Source organism: Rutidosis leptorrhynchoides, chromosome 3 (genome assembly GCF_046630445.1).
Source record: "Rutidosis leptorrhynchoides isolate AG116_Rl617_1_P2 chromosome 3, CSIRO_AGI_Rlap_v1, whole genome shotgun sequence".
Lineage (NCBI taxonomy): Eukaryota > Viridiplantae > Streptophyta > Magnoliopsida > Asterales > Asteraceae > Rutidosis > Rutidosis leptorrhynchoides.
This window is the reverse complement of record NC_092335.1, coordinates 82630215-82649000: the sequence shown is the minus strand read 5'-3', so window position 1 is coordinate 82649000 and position 18786 is coordinate 82630215. Positions and strand designations below refer to the sequence as shown.

Sequence of the window (18786 nt, the reverse complement as noted above, 5' to 3'; positions counted from 1 at the left end):
AAACGCAATAAGACACAAGTACATACAAAATTCTACACTGAGTTAAACCGGAAATCCCTTAGCTTTGGTAATTAGTAGCTGCCAGTACATAGGATATGGACTGGTGGGCGCGAATAATTGTATATGGATCCATAGGGCTTGACATCCCCGTCCGAGCTAGAGCACTAGCCTTTTAACGGACGTATGTTATTTGAGTTTAAGACACGTTGGTTTGCGTGTATTAAAACGAATGGGGTAATTATCACTATAGCGTTAAGTTTAGTTACCAGGGTGCTCTGTTACGTAGAATCTATTGATAAACTTTTGATGAAATCTTGTGGTCTATCTTTATATATGTTTATGACTCGAGCAATTAAACCTATAACTCACCAACATTCGTGTTGACTTTTTAGCATGTTTTATTCTCAGGTCCTTAGAATGCTTCCGCTGTGATGTGCTTGTTGCCTGCATGGAGTCTCTCATGCTTTGTACAAAGTTTATTGCATTCAAAATAAAACTGCGTTGTGTAATAAATAATTGGACTGTGATGTCAACCTGTAAATTAAAGACTTATGTATTTCGGGGTTTTGCTTATACCTAAGCACTCGCCCACATGTTTATAACTTTCTATGTTTAGAAAGTCACTTATTTTAATGAATGCAATATTTTATCAAAACGTATCATATAGAGGTCAAAACCTCACTGTGGAATCAATGATTAACGTGCCGCGTCAATAGCGATTTTGACGGGTCGTTACATAACCGGATACGGGAATGGATTAATAGCCACTAGAATAATTAAAACAGGGGTGAAATTACATTCAAGGGTAATTGGTGTAATTGTTAACAAAGTAGTAAAACCTTGGTTTACACGCAGTCGATAACCTGGTGTATTCATTAAACAAAGTATTAAAACCTTGTTACAATTCGAATCCCCAATTAGTTGGAATATTTAACTTCGGGTATAATAATAATTTGACGAGGACACTCGCACTTTATATTTATGACTGATGGACTGTTATGGACAAAAACCAGACGGACAGATTAAATAATCCAGGACAAAGGACAATTAACCCATGGGCATAAAACTAAAATCAACACGTCAAACATCATGATTACGGAAGTTTAAATAAGCATAATTCTTTTATTTCATATTTAATTTCCTTTATTTCATATTTAATTGCACTTCTAATTATCGCATTTTTATTTATTGTTATTTAATCGCACTTTTAATTATCGTACTTTTTAATTATCGCAAGTTTATTTTATCGCACTTTTATTATTCGCAATTTCATTATCATTATTTACTTTACGCTTTAAATTAAGTCTTTTATTTATTTTATATTTTACATTAGGTTTTAACTGCGACTAAAGTCTTAAAATCGACAAACCGGTCATTAAACGGTAAAAACCCCCCTTTATAATAATAATATTACTTATATATATGTTTGTATTTTTATAAAAGTAAACTAATATAGCGTTGAGCTTTGTTTAAAGATTTCCCTGTGGAACGAACCGGACTTACTAAAAACTACACTACTGTACGATTAGGTACACTGCCTATAAGTGTTGTAGCAAGGTTTAAGTATATCCATTCTAAAAATAAATAAATATCTTGTGTAAAATTGTATCGTATTTAATAATATTTCCTCACCAAAAATAATACTATTTCGTACCCTCACGCTACATCATCAGTGACACCATTCAACAGCTTGCCACAATTTAGCACTAATACCGCATAACTGAGAATCGCTATTTCCTTTAAAGGTTTCGTTGATGCTTAAATTCGTAACACTACCGAGGCCCCACCATTTGTAGACCCTTTCCCATACGTCCATAACAAATTTACAGAATATAAATGTGTGATCCAGGGATTCTAAATTGTCATCACAAAGGAGACAACACACGGAATGGAGGTCGATACCCCTTTTGTCCAACTCAACTCGAACCGGTAAACGTCTTTTAAGTAACCTCCATACGAGCACCTCCACTTTTAATGGAACAAAGTTGTTTCTCAACGTTTCTTGAAAAGGTCTGCTACTGGTGCGTAGATCGTGATCATCAATTAATCTAGATAAGATTTTTGGATAATAAATACCATCACTTGACAGCTTCCACGACCAAGTATCGAAGGACCTGTTGGATTTAATAAAAACGGATAATAAGTTAGAAAGATCAGCAAGGTCAGCAGCAACTCTCCCACTAGGCTCACGTCTCCAGTTCCACGACACGGTTGTTTGTTGATTTGACCAGTTGGCTCGATCCCCAACAGCAGCAGCTTCAGCTTCCTCAAGGTGGAACAACCGCGAGAAAAGAGTCTTTAAAGGAACTTCAGTCAGCCATGGGTCGTGCCAGAAGGAAGTGGTTGTGCCATCTCATATGTCTTTAGTAAATGATCTGTGAAAATTAGGAACTAGCTTCTCGATATCCCAACCTGTACGGACAATATTAATCCAAACACCTTTGCCTTTTGGTCTAGTAACCTCCGAAGAAGCCACCAGCCCATTAGGCCCGTGAATAGACGAAATAATGTTTGCCCACAAGGTGTTGGGCTCCGATTTGAAGCGCCACCACCACTTTGCAATTAAGGATAAATTAGTTGCTTTTAGAGACCCGATGTTTAACCCCCCATCCCCGTACGTAGGTCATGTATTATATATTTTGGTCATTCAATAAGTGATTTATTTTTGTGCTATATTATTCGTCTATATAATTACCCTTTTACATTTAGTATATTTGCTTAACTATCCTTATCAGGAAGTCGTATGCAATCTTTTGCAATTAATTATCCGTATAAGAGTGTCACTAATTTCAGGTGCTGTTCATGGTATTAGACGAACCATACACAACTACCTTTTTGATTTAGTTGAAACTCTACTCATAGTTCAACTACCTTCTCTTTTTAGTTGAAACCATACACAAGTGCATCAACTACTACTCAAATGTGATCAAGCAAGAGAAGATTCTATGATCTTATAGATATAGTATTGGGTTGTTGTAAACTTACTAATCAAAATCATTTATCTTGTGAGTTTACTTAATGTAATGTGTGTCCTAATATTATGTTAGGATCATCATTGCAGAGTGTATAAGTCTTGTAACTTCAATTAGTGGAAGCATAGGCTAGCTTAGTGATCTACTTCCTTAAAGGGACTTAGGAAGTTGATTAATCTTATTTGGAGATTAATACTTGTTCAAGGTGAAGACAAGTTGATCTAGGTTGGAGTTGATCTTTCAAAGGGATATAAAGATTAGGTTTGTTGTCTACTAAAGAAGATTGAAGACTTGTAAATCGGATCTCCACCGGGTTTGGAGAAAAGTGCTTAGTGAAGCAACAAATCCCGATTAGTGTAATCGGGGAGTGGATTAAGGTGGATTAGTTAACATCCACCCGAACTACTATAAATCTTTGTGTCTATGTTCTTTACATTACTTCATTTATCATTTTGAACATATACACCACACACATCAAGTTTGAGTTGAGTTGGTTGATCAAAGTAAAATCGAATTTGGTGATCAATCGAAAAATTGTTAAAAATGTATTAAGTAACTATTCACCCCCCTCTAGTTACTTATAAATTTGGTCGGAAATTTCCGGGTCGTCACATAATATACCTCTTGGATAACGTGTGTAAATCGGTTATACATAGTGTACCTCTTGGATAACCTGTCCTCTAAGCTCATAAAGATGAGTATTTTTTTTTCAATAAGGTAAATGTTGATTTGACCGTTCATTGGATTGGAAAGGTGATCATATTAATATTTTGGAAGATGTTTATGTAACTTTTGTTTATGTGAAAGTGCAGATTAAACGTAACATATCGACCATGAACCTAATTAGACACTCGAGTGTGATTCGCATGTATGAGGTTAGTTAGTTTGTTTACCACTTGAATGTAATTAAACGTGTATTTATTAACGTCTACTGATACCCAGATTGATATACCTGATTTTGTGGTTTAACTTTTTTTAAAGTATAAATGACTGTAAATTGGTCTGTTATGTTTTCCTATATTGACCCGTATCGTGAGTTGATGCTCGAAACTTTCATGCCCTTTACAATTAGCGACTAATAAAAAGTTTTGCCGTTTATTATTTTCAGGTAAGCATAGGCACACTTAAAGAAGATGAAGCTAGGCTCTATCTCTAATTGTTGGTGTATTTATCTCTTTGTTTTTTAGTATTTGTTTATGATTATTGTAAATTGAGATTTAATTTAATATAAGTTTATTTTGATGAATGTTAATTTTGATTGCACACTAAGTGTTTGATAAAGTGATTGAATGACAAAAGAGAAAAAAGCTTCAAGGTGTTCTTATCTTGTCTAAGGTTCCAAATAGGTTCCTTCTATTGAATTGATGAAAGTAGGGTTCCACCAGTGTTTCTACATTTTAGACGTTATATTTGAGAGAGCTTAATGAGAGAAGGGGAATGTAAAGAGAAACCAACAACAGAAGCAAAGCAGGAAGCTGGTAAAGTATAGTTTAGATGCTCTTGCTAAGGTAGATGAGTTTTAGAAAGGCACAATACACTGCAAAGAAACAAATGAAAAGTTACCAAAATATATTTTCCTTGTGTTTTCTTTATATGAAATTTGAATTAATAAGAAAACTACATTCATTCTTATTTATGTGAGAAAATAATTGAACTCTTGGCATGTCCTTAACCGTATTTTTGTATAAGATGGTTGCAATCATATGTATGCATATGCATATATATTATTTGGTTTCTAGATATTAGGACTTTCTTTTTGTTTATAATTCATTTTTTAAAGCGAATATATGTTAGTATGGTTAATATCTTACTTATCCTAATAATATCATGCATGTCCCATATTATTTCTTCGTTTTTATTTATGTTACTGATTGGAGTCACAATTTATTCTGATTGCTGATGTACCACAAGTTAAACTCAACTTCGCTTGGTGGCGAGTTTGGCTATGGTCTTTATTTCTATGGACTCACCATCAATTGTGATTACTTGGGTTAGGTCGGGCTCACCATCGTTTGTTTTTACTTTTGCTCATGATGATATTATCTTTTTACAGCGATCTGATATAAAGCATCTCGACGTAACATTCAAAAATTTCCAAGTCAATTACAACACTGCAACTAGGATGAAATGATCGACACTTTCCCATGATGGCTAATGAAACTTGTGTTGAGAAGTGTACAACGCAGATGGCTGGTTGGTTGTGGGTTGGGATGGCGATCATATAGTGAATAGCTTAGAAAGACAAAGAATATTTCGTCTACACAAGTTACGATTACAACTTTCATTGTACACGTGTGAGGTACATATCCTTCAACCATAACTACATTGTAATGTTTTTTAATAGTCGTGTAACGCACTAGCTTTAGAACCTACACGTAATAGCACGATTATATAGTCAGCTGATGCATTGTTGAGCGGGGTTGTATCAACAGGGAGACATTGTTGTACAGTAAACTTAGCGCGGTAGCATCTTGAAAATGATGTACTTGACTACGAACTATCGAAAACTTCATTGTAATTGTATTCGAATATTATTTTTTAGAGCTGCCGTGCAACGCATGAGCTCTTAAATCTAGTTATATTATATACCATAACTCTCATATTTATTTATCTTCAGCCGACAAAAGTCACACAATTAGCTCATGTTTGAATAACAAGTTTTTTTTGGAGATTTGGAAGCTTTTAAGTTTTATGAAAAAGCTCATATAAAATAAGTTTCGTTTGGTTGCAAGAACTTAAAGTTTTTTAAGGGAGGAAAAAGCTTAAAAGTTTTTATCTTCTAGCTTTTTCTTATTTTACTCTTTATTTTTACAGTTTCAGCTACTCCGTCAAACAACTAAATACATATATAAAGCTACCAGCTATCAACTAAAAACTACCAACTAGTTTAGCAATAAAGCTATCAACATATTTTACAGATTTAAAGCTAAAACAACTAAATACATATATAAATCTAAACCTTACCAGTTACTAACATATTTTACAGTTTTACCTTTTATTTTTTATCCACATTTCTGTTTCACACTTTTACATCATAAAAAAATTATTATTCTTATATATTTATCAAAAGTGGACAATTAATTTAAGAAAAATTCAAAAGAAAATAATGAAAAAAAAAGAGATATATGGAGTAATAAATTAGATTTATGGTCCCTATGATTTATACTAACTCATATCAATGATCCTTACTTTTTGATAATTATATTTAATTATCACGGACTATATAAGAATTGTAGCACGAAAGTAGTCCTTGTTGCTATTTGATAACTTCCGTTGCATCATTTAGTTAAAACTTTCATTTGAAATATAATAAAATGACATTTAAGACCTTATGGTAGAGTTACCGTTCATGACCCTACCGGTCTACCGTTTAGAAAAAGGGGGAATATAGTCATTTCAGCATTCTTTCTTCCACCCCAACTACCTACATTTTTCTCTTATGGATTGGAGTAGTTGGAAACTTGATCTGTTATTAATTTTGCTTATCAACACATCATGTTCAAGTACATGTTATATAACTAGATTTTTGTTAGACAGACAATCGAAAATATTGTGGGAACTCTCCAAATGTCGACAATTAACATGTACCAAAGGACTTCCGGTTTAACGGTTTCAAAGTAACTTATCAACTTTGAGGATGTGAGTTCGGGTTAGTTGTGGGGATTGTTCTGGATTTCGATTATCGGATTGGGTTCATTGATAAAGCGAAAACCAAATAACCTAATAAATTGATTAGCTTTTCAAATCCAATCTGCATGTACATACATAAGGTACATTACATAGCTATCATGTTCATTCCAAGAAGACCAATATTACATGTTAACAATGAAACTTTTATTGCAGCCTACAACTTTGGGTCAGGACAAATTTGTAAACTTTTACAAGTTTAATTGACTGGTTGTGTTGGTGTTAATATTTAGTACCATAAATGGTGTGACTTAGTTTTCTTGGTGCATTTGATCATTTTGATGAATCCTAATGTATTCTTCGTATGTATTTTTACAACCACATAAACTGGCCTCTTTTCTTCTTTACACTCGATAACACCAAAACATGAACCTTCCCTCCCGAGCCTGCAATTTAACTAATTAACTTCAAGCAGGTTGTACCCTCTAACCACCACTCGGCTTTGTTCAGAGCCACCAGCAACAACAGTCAAACCATTACGATTATGCAGTTTTTGACATTTGAAACCAGGGCCGGTCCTGACATTTTTAGTGCTCCGTGCGAGTCGAAAAAAAGGCCCTTAGTAGGTCGATTCGAGACTTTCAAAGAACAATAAATTAAGGAAGTGATATGTACACAACCATTTTTTATATGTACACAACCAATTATGTTTTAAAGTTTTGTACAATACAATGCTGTAAAGCATCATTGATTGTGTGCATATAAAAAATAGTTGTGTACATATCATCACTCATAGATTAAGAAGAGTAGAAAAATCAAATAGCAATAATTAAGAAAAAGTAGTACTATACGTAAACATCAAATAGCAATACATGCTAAACAAAACAGCATCTGTAGCAAAAGCATCCACATGAACAATTTATACATAGTTGATAATAAATAAATACAATTTCTACATATTAACCTTCCCACATCAATAAATTATAAAGGTAATTTACTCTATTAAATCCAAAGCCCTTGGAAGTATCACAAATTGAAAGGGCACTTCTGCCAGATCTTCTTGGGCCTCAAATCTTTGTTGGGTTTATTTTGATTTAGTATATTTATAGGGCCCGCGTTAGTATATGGATATGGGCCTCTAAAATCTTTGGGCCCTGTGCGGGTGAACACCTTGAACCCCTCTCGGGCCGGCCTGTTTGGAACCTCCGAATGAGATAAACGTGAATACATACTAAATTGGCTAGGATCGAATGCATGTGTATATTAGCCAGAGTAGGAAGATATCATTTGCCCGTCGAATGGGACATTGCAAAGTCAACCCTTCCAAGTCAAACAAACAAGCAAACATCAGATAGAAATCTCATACAACTAGAAATTTCATACAACTCCTTTTACAAGAAGCCAAAAAAAAGGGTGGACATTTTTTCAGGTACTGGCGAATTCTCCTTCATGACCCTGAACATTGCTGCCGGTTGCATTAGAGCAACCAGACAATAAAAGCAATGAATAACTTCCCATTTATATTCCGATTACGGGCATATATAACCACAAGGTTGTAAATTTCTCTAGTCGGGGATTAGTATGTTGGGACCTTGTAGGGATTAATTGGTAAAGTTGGGGACTAGTCGAACGTTAGACCAACTTTGACTTTGACTTTTGACAGATTTTTACCGAATAAAATGACAAAAGAAATTAGTTAATTAAAAAAACGCGAGAATACAACGATTACATCGTTCATCGTATATACAATCATGATCCATTACAAAATAGTCTGAACATAAATTAGTGTAATATTTTGTTAAAGCTTCCAACTCTGTCTTCTTCAACAATGTTGATCTTCACATTACATATATCATCACTTTCAAAAGCATTCCACAAATACGATGTCTCTTCGTCGCATATCACATCTTTTAGCTGCTGCAATTTTCTCATCGAGACCGGTAACTCTTGCAGTCCTCGACAACCACTCATAATAAGCACTCCCAAACGGCTAAGCTCACCCATCTGTTCAGGCAATGCACTTATATTCAAACAGTCAGAAATATCAAGTAAGCTCAGATCATGTAGGCTTCCAATTGATTCAGGCAATTCTTGTAGTTTTGTGCAGCAATGAAGCCTCAAATTTTTAAGTTTTAACAGTTTTGATAACTCCGTAGGAAGAACTTGCAGCTCGTGGCAGTTGGTGACTGTTAACTTCAGAAGATTAACAAGTTTACCTAAGCCTGTTGGAAGTTGTTTTAGATCATAACAACTGTCGATTTCGAGATCTGTTATGTAAGGAGACTGGATGATACCACTTTGCAGAACATTATCTAGCTCACACATAACAAAGCTGAGTTTTATGAGATTTTGTGTTGTGAATTTGTGTTGATCGGGGGATGAAAATGAAACGTGCTTGAATCTGATTCGTTTTAGGTTCGGTAAAGAACCTATTAATGAAAGATTGTGTAGCTGAGTAGGATAATTTCCGTATCCTGTGACAATTAAGATCTTAAGTTGGCTCATTTTCTCAATGAACTTGGGCAGGGTGAACTTTTTACTCCTTATGTTCAGTATTACTACTTCAACATTTGGCACATTCAGATCGTACCAAGTAGAGTTGAATGATTCGTCTGCATTTAAGGGTTATTCAAGACATGAGACACACATTATTTTAACATACAAAATGTTTAAGACAAAAAAAGAGACCTGTTGAAATAGACAAGATACGTGCGTTGATGGGTTGTTCTGTTTGTTGAGACCACCAAATTGGGAAACTGTTGCTATCGATTTCTATGAACAATCGTTCCCTTTGCGGAACAGGCTCTTGGCTGCTCAAGTGGATGGCCAACTCTCTTAGTAAATCATGTTGTGTGACATAATGCTCACTACAATATCCTTCTATTTCACCCGTAGTTCTCCTATAAACTTTTATGACGTTAGAAATAACATGCAAGTTTGATGCAAAAATCTTAATTACGAAATATTTATGCAACGTTTGTGTTATATAATTATTGATGAAAGTAATATCAATGAAAACACATTTTAAAACCGAATTCATTCATATAATTTTCATCAAATATTATATAGCACTATTTAAAGTCAGAATTAGAAAGAAAAAAAATGAAAAGTCAAGCGGGACAGTTATTTTGGGACGAATGGAGTACCTGACTGGAACAAGATTGACAAGATTCCTCGATGAGAGTTCAAGAAGATTTTCGCTGGCATACATGCCCTCATTGTCAAGATTGTACAACTCCACCCACATATCCATAAGAGTAGTGCCTGTAATCTGGTCATCTTCAGGAAACGAACCAAGATCCAAGAAACATTTCTTGACAATCGGCAGCTCATCCAGTGCATCGATACTGGTCTGGAGTCTAAGCAGAAGGTCTTCGTTTGACTCGAAAACGGATTGACCATCTGACCATCTCTTTAGAGTAGTTTGCCACTTGAGCGCAGGTTGCCCGCATAGTGATGCGCCAATAACTTTTAGGGCTAATGGAAGTCCCTTGCAGACTTTCACCATCTACATCAAGAAAAACACATTAATTTACTAGCCATACATATTACTATGCTCGTATTTTCAAATTAAATAAAAAAAAAATGTAGAAGGTTTTTCACTGTTCGAGCTACCCGGGAGGGCGAGTAATCCGACCCCATACTCTGATGTACGCATCTCAATAGGATTACTCCCTGACTGTTTCAAATTAATTAAGAACATGTATTTTCTTAGTTTCATACCTTGTTCACAAGGTCATCTCGCACATTAACTGAAACACCATCATCTGGAAATGCAGAGTAGCAGAACAGAGTCTTTGCATGATCATCGTTCAACAAGGTCAAATCATACGATGAAAATCTTTTAAACGAGAATCTTGATGTGACCAAAATCTTGAATCCTCGTATTTTGAAGTTAAGATCCTCAACGAGGGATTCAGATTCTGGCCATACATCATCTAGCACCAGCAACATTTTCCCTGATCCCAGATGCCGAAACAAGCTCTCAAGTTGATTCTTGGCTTCCTCATCATTTTGAAACGAGCTACGTTTTATTCCATGATGTTCAAATATTTTTTGTACAATCATCTTAAGACTAGATGGTCTTGAGACGGTTATATATAGTATGTTTTTACCAAATATTCCTGTCATAATACAAAGGAACTTCAAGTTTTAAGATGAAACTCATGCTACAACCAGAAACTACCCATCTAATCTAATTCTAATAATAACATCATTCAAATAACACAAACAACCATACCAATATAGCCTAGTGTTGGGTTTTTGATCATGTTTAGAATATCACGGGGGCCAAGAAAAGGGTCAATAATGGTCACAAGATAACCCAGTTAAACCGCATAGTAAAAATACTTCCCCACTCCGGGTGGCCTGAGCATAAAAACCTTATCCGTTTACCCGTTTATTCAAATCACTCAAACAAAAAATAGCAAAACATACACAAGATTTAGATTTTTTCGTACCTGTTATTTCTTTGTCATGACAAAGAGTCTTGGCTAAAGTAGTCTTGCCACTCCCTCCGGTAGCCGAAATCACCAAAACACGCGTGTCATCCTTGAGTAGCTCATTCTTTAAACTATAAAGATGATGATCTAAGCCAATTACGAGCTCCGGTAAGCCTGGAACTCCACACAACCCTATAAATCCGCCTGCACGAATAGTAGCAGTAGAAAGTACATCCATTTTGTCTGTCAGATCTTCCATAATAACCAAAGTCTTCATACTATTGCTCATTAGTTTAATCGGAACATCTATCTGAAACACCCTCAAGAGCTCGTTATCCAAACGAATAAGCTTATTTGCATAAACATATTTGTCCAACACATTCCAAAACTTGATCTTGGGGCACTTGAGGATGAGCTCTTTTCCTTTGGTCAAATAATCAATGAACATTCTCATTTGTTCTTCAGGATGGTTCAATTCGTCACTCGACTTCTTGATATCGTCAATAACCGGCTTGATTCTCTCTAAGGTTGCAACAAGGCGTTTGAAATGAGTTTTGAATTTGGCAGTTTTTTTAGTTTGTTGTACAACTACTTTTAATATTTCACCGAAAGGCGCACCCAGCATAGCTCCTCCGACTAATGCCCCTGCCATGATTCGATTTACTGCAAGTTTTTTTGTTTATTTTATTTGGTTTTACAAATGAGGAATGAATTGTTCAGAAAACAAATAATTGAGGATTGAGGATAGCAGCTTTTACGTAGTTGCAGCTACATTTCCAGTTGACTTTTAAGGAATTAGTCAATGGGGATCAATACCTTCCAACTTCGTGGAAGTTTCTTTGTAATTTGGCTCTACACATTATCTAATTTTTTTTTATCGATAATCAATAATGTGAATAGAATAAAACTATATGAATAAATACGTCGTAACAATGACAGATAATAGTTTTTCGTTAACTTGTTAACATCAACTAGTTTACGTAATGTATAGTTTAGGTAATGCATACTAACTAGTGTAAGGTACTCGCTACTCGCGGACTGATGCAAGCTTGCCTTTTAAAAAAAAAAGGTACTCGCTACTCGCGGAATTTGTGAATCGTCGATAGTTTAATTTATCAGTTCAGTCCTCAAGTTTAACTTTATAAAAGTTATTAATCATTTCAGCAATATACGGATACTTCGGGAGGTATTCATGTATATTTAATTCTACACTGATTATATTTGTATGTTCATAAATAATGTATAAACCTAAAATGTAAATGCAATTCACTTTTATGTTTATACTAAAAAACAAAGTTTTGTTGTTAGTGCGTAGAATCTCCGTTGCAAACATAATTTGTTGCGTTTAGTTCGTAAAATTATTTCAAGTTTAATGGTTATGGCGGTGAAACTTAATTCGAGCCGAATGAAAAGAGAAATCCCGTAAAAAATTTAAGTGGGTTTTAATTGATTGGTTTTTTATTAAATTAAAAAATTTGGTCCCCGGAATTCAACCTTTATACCTCAGGGAAGTTACGATTTTCCACTAAAAAGTTACATGTGTTGCCCTTGAAGTTAGTCAAGAGTGACAATTTGTAGTTGATGGTACAAGTTTAGGAGCATTTAGTACAAGTTTTTATACAAAAAATGGGACACTGTTCATGATTTTTGATGCAGAATATGGGACGCTCTTCATGTTTTTTGACATTTAGAAAATGGGAGAATGCTAAATTGCTAATGAATATATTCGAAAAGCCAGCTATAGTTTGGACTCAAACTATCAGGGGTGAATTGCACAAATGATTATACATGAGGGAATCATGTTGTAAATTATTAAACACAAACTATTGAACACGGTTTCGCAGTTCTCCGACTACACATCACCAGTTCAGCCAACTTTTTGAACGCGAAATCATGATATTAGTCAAACGCAATTATCGATCTCTCAACCTTCATTGCCAACCAGCTATCTCTTTTTCTACATTTTCATCTGAAATCCCTAAACTTAAGAAAACTTTTTTCAAACCCTTAAACGATGAACAAAATCTCATTAAACGATTATGCAGAGAAAACAAACATGAAGAAGCTATCATCACTTTATGTGACCGACACCGTTTAGATGAAGCAATTCAACTACTTAATCGTATCAAACGCCCATCTCCGTTAGTGTATTCTAATCTTCTTCAGCTGTGTCTTCAACAGAAAGCCCTCGAAAGCACCAAAATGGTCCATGCTCATATAAAAACATCTGATTTTTCGCCAGGGGTATCGAGTTATAATCGAATGATCGATGTTTACTGCAAGTGTGGGAGCTTAGCTGATGCCCAGGTTGTGTTCGATGAAATGCAAGATAAGGATTTGTGCTCTTGGAATACTATGGTGTCTGGCTATGCAAAAGCTGGACGGGTGAAAGATGCACGGAAGCTGTTTGATGAAATGCCTGAAAAAGATAACTTTTCGTGGACTGCGATTATATCAGGATATGTTCGCTGTAACCTGCCGAATGATGCCTTACTGTTGTGTAGAACAATGATGAACGAGTGTAACGTAAGGTGTAATAAGTTTACGGTCTGTAGTGCGCTTGCAGCTTCTACTGCGACTCAATGTTTAAATATTGGCAAGGAAATTCATGGTCATATTGTGCGTACAGGTATGGATTCTGATGCAGTTGTTTGGAGTGCTTTATCTGATATGTATGGAAAATGTGGGAGTTTAGATGAAGCTAGACATATATTTGATAAAACATTAGATAAAGATGTTGTTACGTGGACAGCAATGATTGATCGGTATTTTAAACATGGGAGGAAAGAAGAAGGGTTTATCCTGTTTTCAGAGTTGCTGAAATCAGGGAACAGGCCTAATGAATTCACTTTTGCTGGTATATTAAATGCATGTGCACATCATAACACCGAAAGTATAGGTAAACAAGTACATGGGTATATGACACGTGTTGGTTTTAATCAATCTTCTTTTGCAGCAAGTGCTCTTGTTCATATGTATTGTAAGTGTGGGAATGTACAAGTTGCAGATAAGGTTTTTAAATGGATGTCAATAGCAGATTTAGCTTCATGGACTTCTTTGATCAATGGTTATGCTCAAAATGGTCAACCTAATGAAGCTATAAAGTTATTCGAATCACTACTCGAGTCAGGAACTAAGCCTGATCATATAACGTTTGTTGGAGTTCTTTCTGCTTGTACACATTCAGGCTTGGTTGATAAAGGGCTTGAATATTTTTATTCCATTAAAGAAAAACATGGGTTGTCTTATACTGTTGATCACTATGCATGTGTTGTGGATTTGCTTAGTCGATCTGGTAGATTTAGTGAAGCGGAAGACATTATCAAGAAAATGGAAATGAAACCGGAGAAGTATTTGTGGGCTTCATTACTTGCTGGTTGTAGAACTCATGGAAATCTTGATTTGGCAAAACGGGCAGCAAAAGAATTATTCAAAATCGAGCCTGAAAATGCAGCCACTTATGTTACGCTCTCCAACATATACGCAGCTGCTGGTAAATGGGGTGAGGTGGCAAAAGTTAGAAACATGATGGATATTAATGGAGTTGTGAAGAAACCTGGAAAAAGTTGGACTGAAATAAAGAGAAAAGTTTATACTTTCTTGATGGGAGATCCATCACACACAAGATCAAAGGAGATTTATGAGTTGTTAATGGAGTTGCAGAAAAAAATGAGGGAAGAAGGTTATGTACCAAAGACAGATTATGTGCTTCATGATGTGGAAGAGGAGCAAAAGGAGCAAAATTTGTCGTTTCACAGTGAGAAACTTGCTATTGCGTTTGCTATACTTGCTACTCCACCTGGGACACCGATAAAAGTGTTTAAGAATTTGAGGACTTGTGTTGATTGTCATACATTCATTAAATATGTCTCTAAACTTGTTAGTAGGAAAATTATTGTTAGAGATTCAAGTAGATTTCACTGTTTTGAAGACGGAAATTGTTCATGCAACGACTATTGGTGAGGATGCACAATTCATCAATGTGAGTAGGCTTGAGTTTAGTAATGGTATCATGATTTAAAACTTTAAAATGAGATAGTTTAGTAATTAGTTGTAACGTACTAGCATTCAATCAGGGCCGTCTCAACAATTTAAAGGCCCTAGACGAAAGGGTCCACATATACATTAATTTTTTTTACTACGCATAAAACAATAATACTCCAATTTATCTATTTAATTACTTACATTGTATTTAATTATTAAAAACAAGGTATTTTAACTTTAATTGACAATTTTTTATTTGATTTAATTAAATATATTGAGAAAAATACTTACATAATCAAAATTTTGGGCCCTTCGAAATTTTGGGCCCTAGACGGTTGCCTATCTTGCCTATGCTCAAAGACACCTCTGCATTCAATCTCATTCTTATTTGTGGTATATTGATTCTTTTTCAGACATGATTTCGGGCAAAGATGAAGTGTTTCGTCATATTACTGCCGGACGTACATGTATCTAATGACTAAGATACTGGACCAGGATACCCTCTTAACATGGTATCTTATTCCTTTTTTTTTTTTTTTTTTTTTTTTTTTTTTTTGCATCTTATCTGTCTTCAACTTCTTTTTATTCCTCATACATCATCCAGCTTTCGGCCTCATGTTATTTTAAGCTCCTTTTCCACCTACTTCAAACATATAAAATTTTAAAAGTTCATCCGAATAGGGCACAACTTAGCTTAAATGGGAAAGATATCGCCGTAAAAAGATTTGTAAAACATGTACTCTCTCGCCCATGTTAATAGTCCATCTTTCCTTTTTGATCTGTCCCATATTAATAAATAGTCCACTTCCATAAATATATAAGAATAATTGATTAAAGTACTTGTATACCCTTACTTTATTTAAGTAAGACAAAAATATAGGTAAAAGGTTAGGGGTAAAACTGGAAATTAGATAAAAAAAATACATGTGACAGTCACTTTTTCTAAAACTGTGTATTTTTTGTGATTATTAAATTGGGACAGAGGGAGTATAAAATAGATGATATCAAAAGAGAACCTTGATGTGACCAAGATCTTGAATCCTTTTATTTTGAAATTAAGATCCTCAACGAAGGATGCAGATTCTGGCCCAGCTGTCGAAACAGATTCTCGAGTTGATTCTTGGCTTCCTCGTCACTTTAAAACAAGCTATGTTTGTTTCCATGATGTTCTAATATTTTTTTTGCACAATCATCTTAAGACTGAACGGTCTTGAGATGGTAACATACATTATGTTATTACCAAATATTCCTGTCATAATTCAAAGGAAATTGGCTCGGGTACACTTTTTTCAAATTTTTATTATAAAATACTTTTTTTTTTTAAAGTTTGCACTCATACATTGCTAGTTCGAACGGTATGTTGTTCGAATGCAGTTTATGATGTTCGAACATCCCTAGTGATGATGTGTCCCAGAAAAATACTTTGTGCTTGAACATGATACACTGTGCGCGAACAGTTTATCGTTCGAACAAGTTCAGTTGTGTTCGAACGAAAATCTGTACTCGTTCGAGTACAATAAACTTTTAATTTAATGAAGCTGAAATCAAGATTTTTACACACAACGATTTATTGCATATCACATAACAATAGAAACACGCACATAAAGTCTAAAAGCATAAGATTATTACATAACAGTAGAAACACACATAAAGTTTTAAAACATAAGATTATTACATGACAAATTACACAACAAACACACAATGAAATAACTCACCTTTAATCATCACTTGAATTGGCCAATTGGGGGTGTCGTAATATTGGGCTGGAGTTCAAGTTGACGCTTTTTGTTTACCCTTCTTGTTTGTGCTCTGTAAGATGTTATTTTCTCTTCTCCTTTCGAGGGAATACGCTTATTCTCCTTTGGCTTGCTCCGAGATTGTCTTTTGGCAAGTATTGGGGCATTACAAATTTGAAGATTCCCTTAATCCACCAATTAGATCTATGTTATCACATCATTAAAATTATACTACAAACAAAAATATAGTAAAACATAGAGATGAATTGTTGGTACCTTTTTTTTCTTTGTCATGACAAATCATCTCGACTGAATTGCCTCCAGGAGCCAAAATCAGGACAATACACGTGTCATCATTGAGTAGCCCATGCTTCAATCCGTCTATAAGAACCTTTAGGTCCAGAACACCACACAACCTCTTAACTCCGCGAGCAACGTTAATAAGTACATCTAATTTTTTTTTTAAAACACCAATTTCAACCAAAAGCGTCTTTTTGTCACTCAATAGTTTCGCCGGAACATCAATCTGAAATATCCTCAAGAGATCTTTATCCAAACGAATTAGCTTATACGCATAAACATATTTTTCCAACAGATTCCAAGACTTGATCTCGGAGCACTTGAGGACGAGCTTTTTTCCTTTCGTCAAACAATTAGTGAACTCTTTTATTTCTTCTTCACTGTAGTTCAATTGCTCACGCGATTTCTTGATATCGTCAATAATTGGCTGGATTCTGTTTAGAGTTTTTTTAAGGCGTTTGAGCAGGGTTTCGAATTTGCCATGGTTTTTAGCAAGTTGTACAGTGACTTTCAGCATTTCACCGAAAACTAGATGCAGAGCTACTACAAGTAATGATTCCATGATTTGATTCCGCAGTGTAAGTTTTTTATTTTAGGTTTGTATACAAGGAATCAATTGTTGTAATGGGTTAGGTCTTAAGGTGAAAATGGCATGGAGTCTTGTTAGTCCGGCGACAATTTAGGCAATTTGGTTGGTTAGGATTGAGTGGGGATTAGTGCCTCATAATTGTGTTGTTGGGCTTATATAATGGCTTGAATTAGGTTATAGATATTCCAATGGTAAATGGTCCCGAAGGCGTGCGATAGTCATCAGCTTCATATATGTTGTTAAGTTTGTGGATGCTTCTTTGCTTCTAGATAATTATTATTATTTGTTATAATTTTCAACTTATAACTACCAAATACAATTATATATTTGTTTATAAATTATTAGTAAAGAGAGAATAAGTGTGTATTTCATATAATTCTATAAAATTGTGCAAGTTTACAAGCATATCATCATGGTGTATTTATACTACTAAGAAATATTATGCAAGTGGTACAAAATTGACTAAAAGTTTGTACAAATTTGACTATCCATATATGCATTATTATTTTAATTATCATAACACTTCCCCTTGGATAGAAATTTTGTTTTGGAGATCAACTATAAGTTACTGCCTCGTTAAAAACCTTTGCTAAAGAAAACCCAGTGGGAAAAAACTTTAGCTAAGGAAAAAAGAGTGCAGTATAGAGTTGTCTCCCCCTCAAGTAGACATCTTTGATCTTTTACATCTTTTGAACATGTCTCATTCCAATATTGTGAACGTGTGTTCTGAAAATAGCAGTTGGGAGTGCTTTGGTGAAAAGATCAGCAGAGTTTTTGCTGGATTGAACATATCTCATTTCAATTTGGTTGTTCTTAATGAGATATTGAGTGTATGAGAAGAATCTAGGAGGTATGTGTTTTGTTCGGTCACTTTTGATATACCCTTCTTTCATCTGTGCTATGCAAGCTGCATTATCTTCATAGATAGTTGTTGGACTTTTATCGCGTTCTAGTCCACAAGAATCAGTATTGAGTTGTGTCATTGATCTCAACCAAAAACATTCCCGAGTAGCTTCATGTAATGCAATCACTTCGGCATGATTTGATGATGTTGCAACAAGTATTTGTTTTTGAGAACGCCATGATATTGCGGTACCTCCATTTAGGAATACATATCCATTTTGAGATTTAGCTTT

The 18786-nt window shown here is 34.8% G+C and overlaps 4 protein-coding genes across 8 annotated transcripts; 1 reads left to right on the top strand and 3 right to left on the bottom strand.

Moving 5' to 3' along the window:
* Positions 1-1669: 1669 nt before the first annotated feature.
* LOC139900144 (uncharacterized) lies at positions 1670-2484 on the bottom strand. The gene is made up of 2 exons (XM_071882942.1): positions 2413-2484; positions 1670-2296 (listed from the first exon to the last, which is right to left on the bottom strand). The coding sequence occupies exons 1-2, from the start codon at positions 2482-2484 to the stop codon at positions 1670-1672; spliced, it is 699 nt and encodes a 232-aa protein (XP_071739043.1).
* A 5801-nt stretch (positions 2485-8285) lies between these two features.
* On the bottom strand, positions 8286-12066 carry LOC139896411 (probable disease resistance protein At5g66900). Its single transcript, XM_071879047.1, has 5 exons — positions 11060-12066; positions 10323-10723; positions 9746-10107; positions 9288-9499; positions 8286-9211 (listed from the first exon to the last, which is right to left on the bottom strand). The coding sequence occupies exons 1-5, from the start codon at positions 11691-11693 to the stop codon at positions 8382-8384; spliced, it is 2439 nt and encodes an 812-aa protein (XP_071735148.1). The 5' UTR covers positions 11694-12066; the 3' UTR covers positions 8286-8381.
* An 833-nt stretch (positions 12067-12899) lies between these two features.
* On the bottom strand, positions 12900-17800 carry LOC139900608 (probable disease resistance protein At5g66900). Of its 5 annotated transcripts, XR_011777642.1 has the most exons (5): positions 17038-17799; positions 16741-16946; positions 16042-16274; positions 15317-15665; positions 12900-14840 (listed from the first exon to the last, which is right to left on the bottom strand). XR_011777642.1 is itself a non-coding variant. In XM_071883374.1 (3 exons), exons 1-2 carry the CDS (start codon positions 17621-17623, stop codon positions 16750-16752), a joined length of 783 nt encoding a protein of 260 aa, XP_071739475.1. In that variant the 5' UTR covers positions 17624-17799; the 3' UTR covers positions 15697-16274; positions 16741-16749. The 5 variants fall into 5 exon arrangements, 3 of the variants coding, with proteins under 3 accessions (XP_071739475.1, XP_071739476.1, XP_071739474.1); XR_011777643.1 differs by lacking the exon at positions 12900-14840 and having other exon boundaries at positions 15654-15668; XM_071883374.1 differs by lacking the exons at positions 12900-14840; positions 15317-15665 and having other exon boundaries at positions 15697-16274.
* Positions 12901-15066, top strand: LOC139900607 (pentatricopeptide repeat-containing protein At4g37170). Its single transcript, XM_071883372.1, has one exon. The coding sequence runs from the start codon at positions 12935-12937 to the stop codon at positions 15002-15004; it is 2070 nt and encodes a 689-aa protein (XP_071739473.1). The 5' UTR covers positions 12901-12934; the 3' UTR covers positions 15005-15066.
* Positions 17801-18786: the final 986 nt, after the last annotated feature.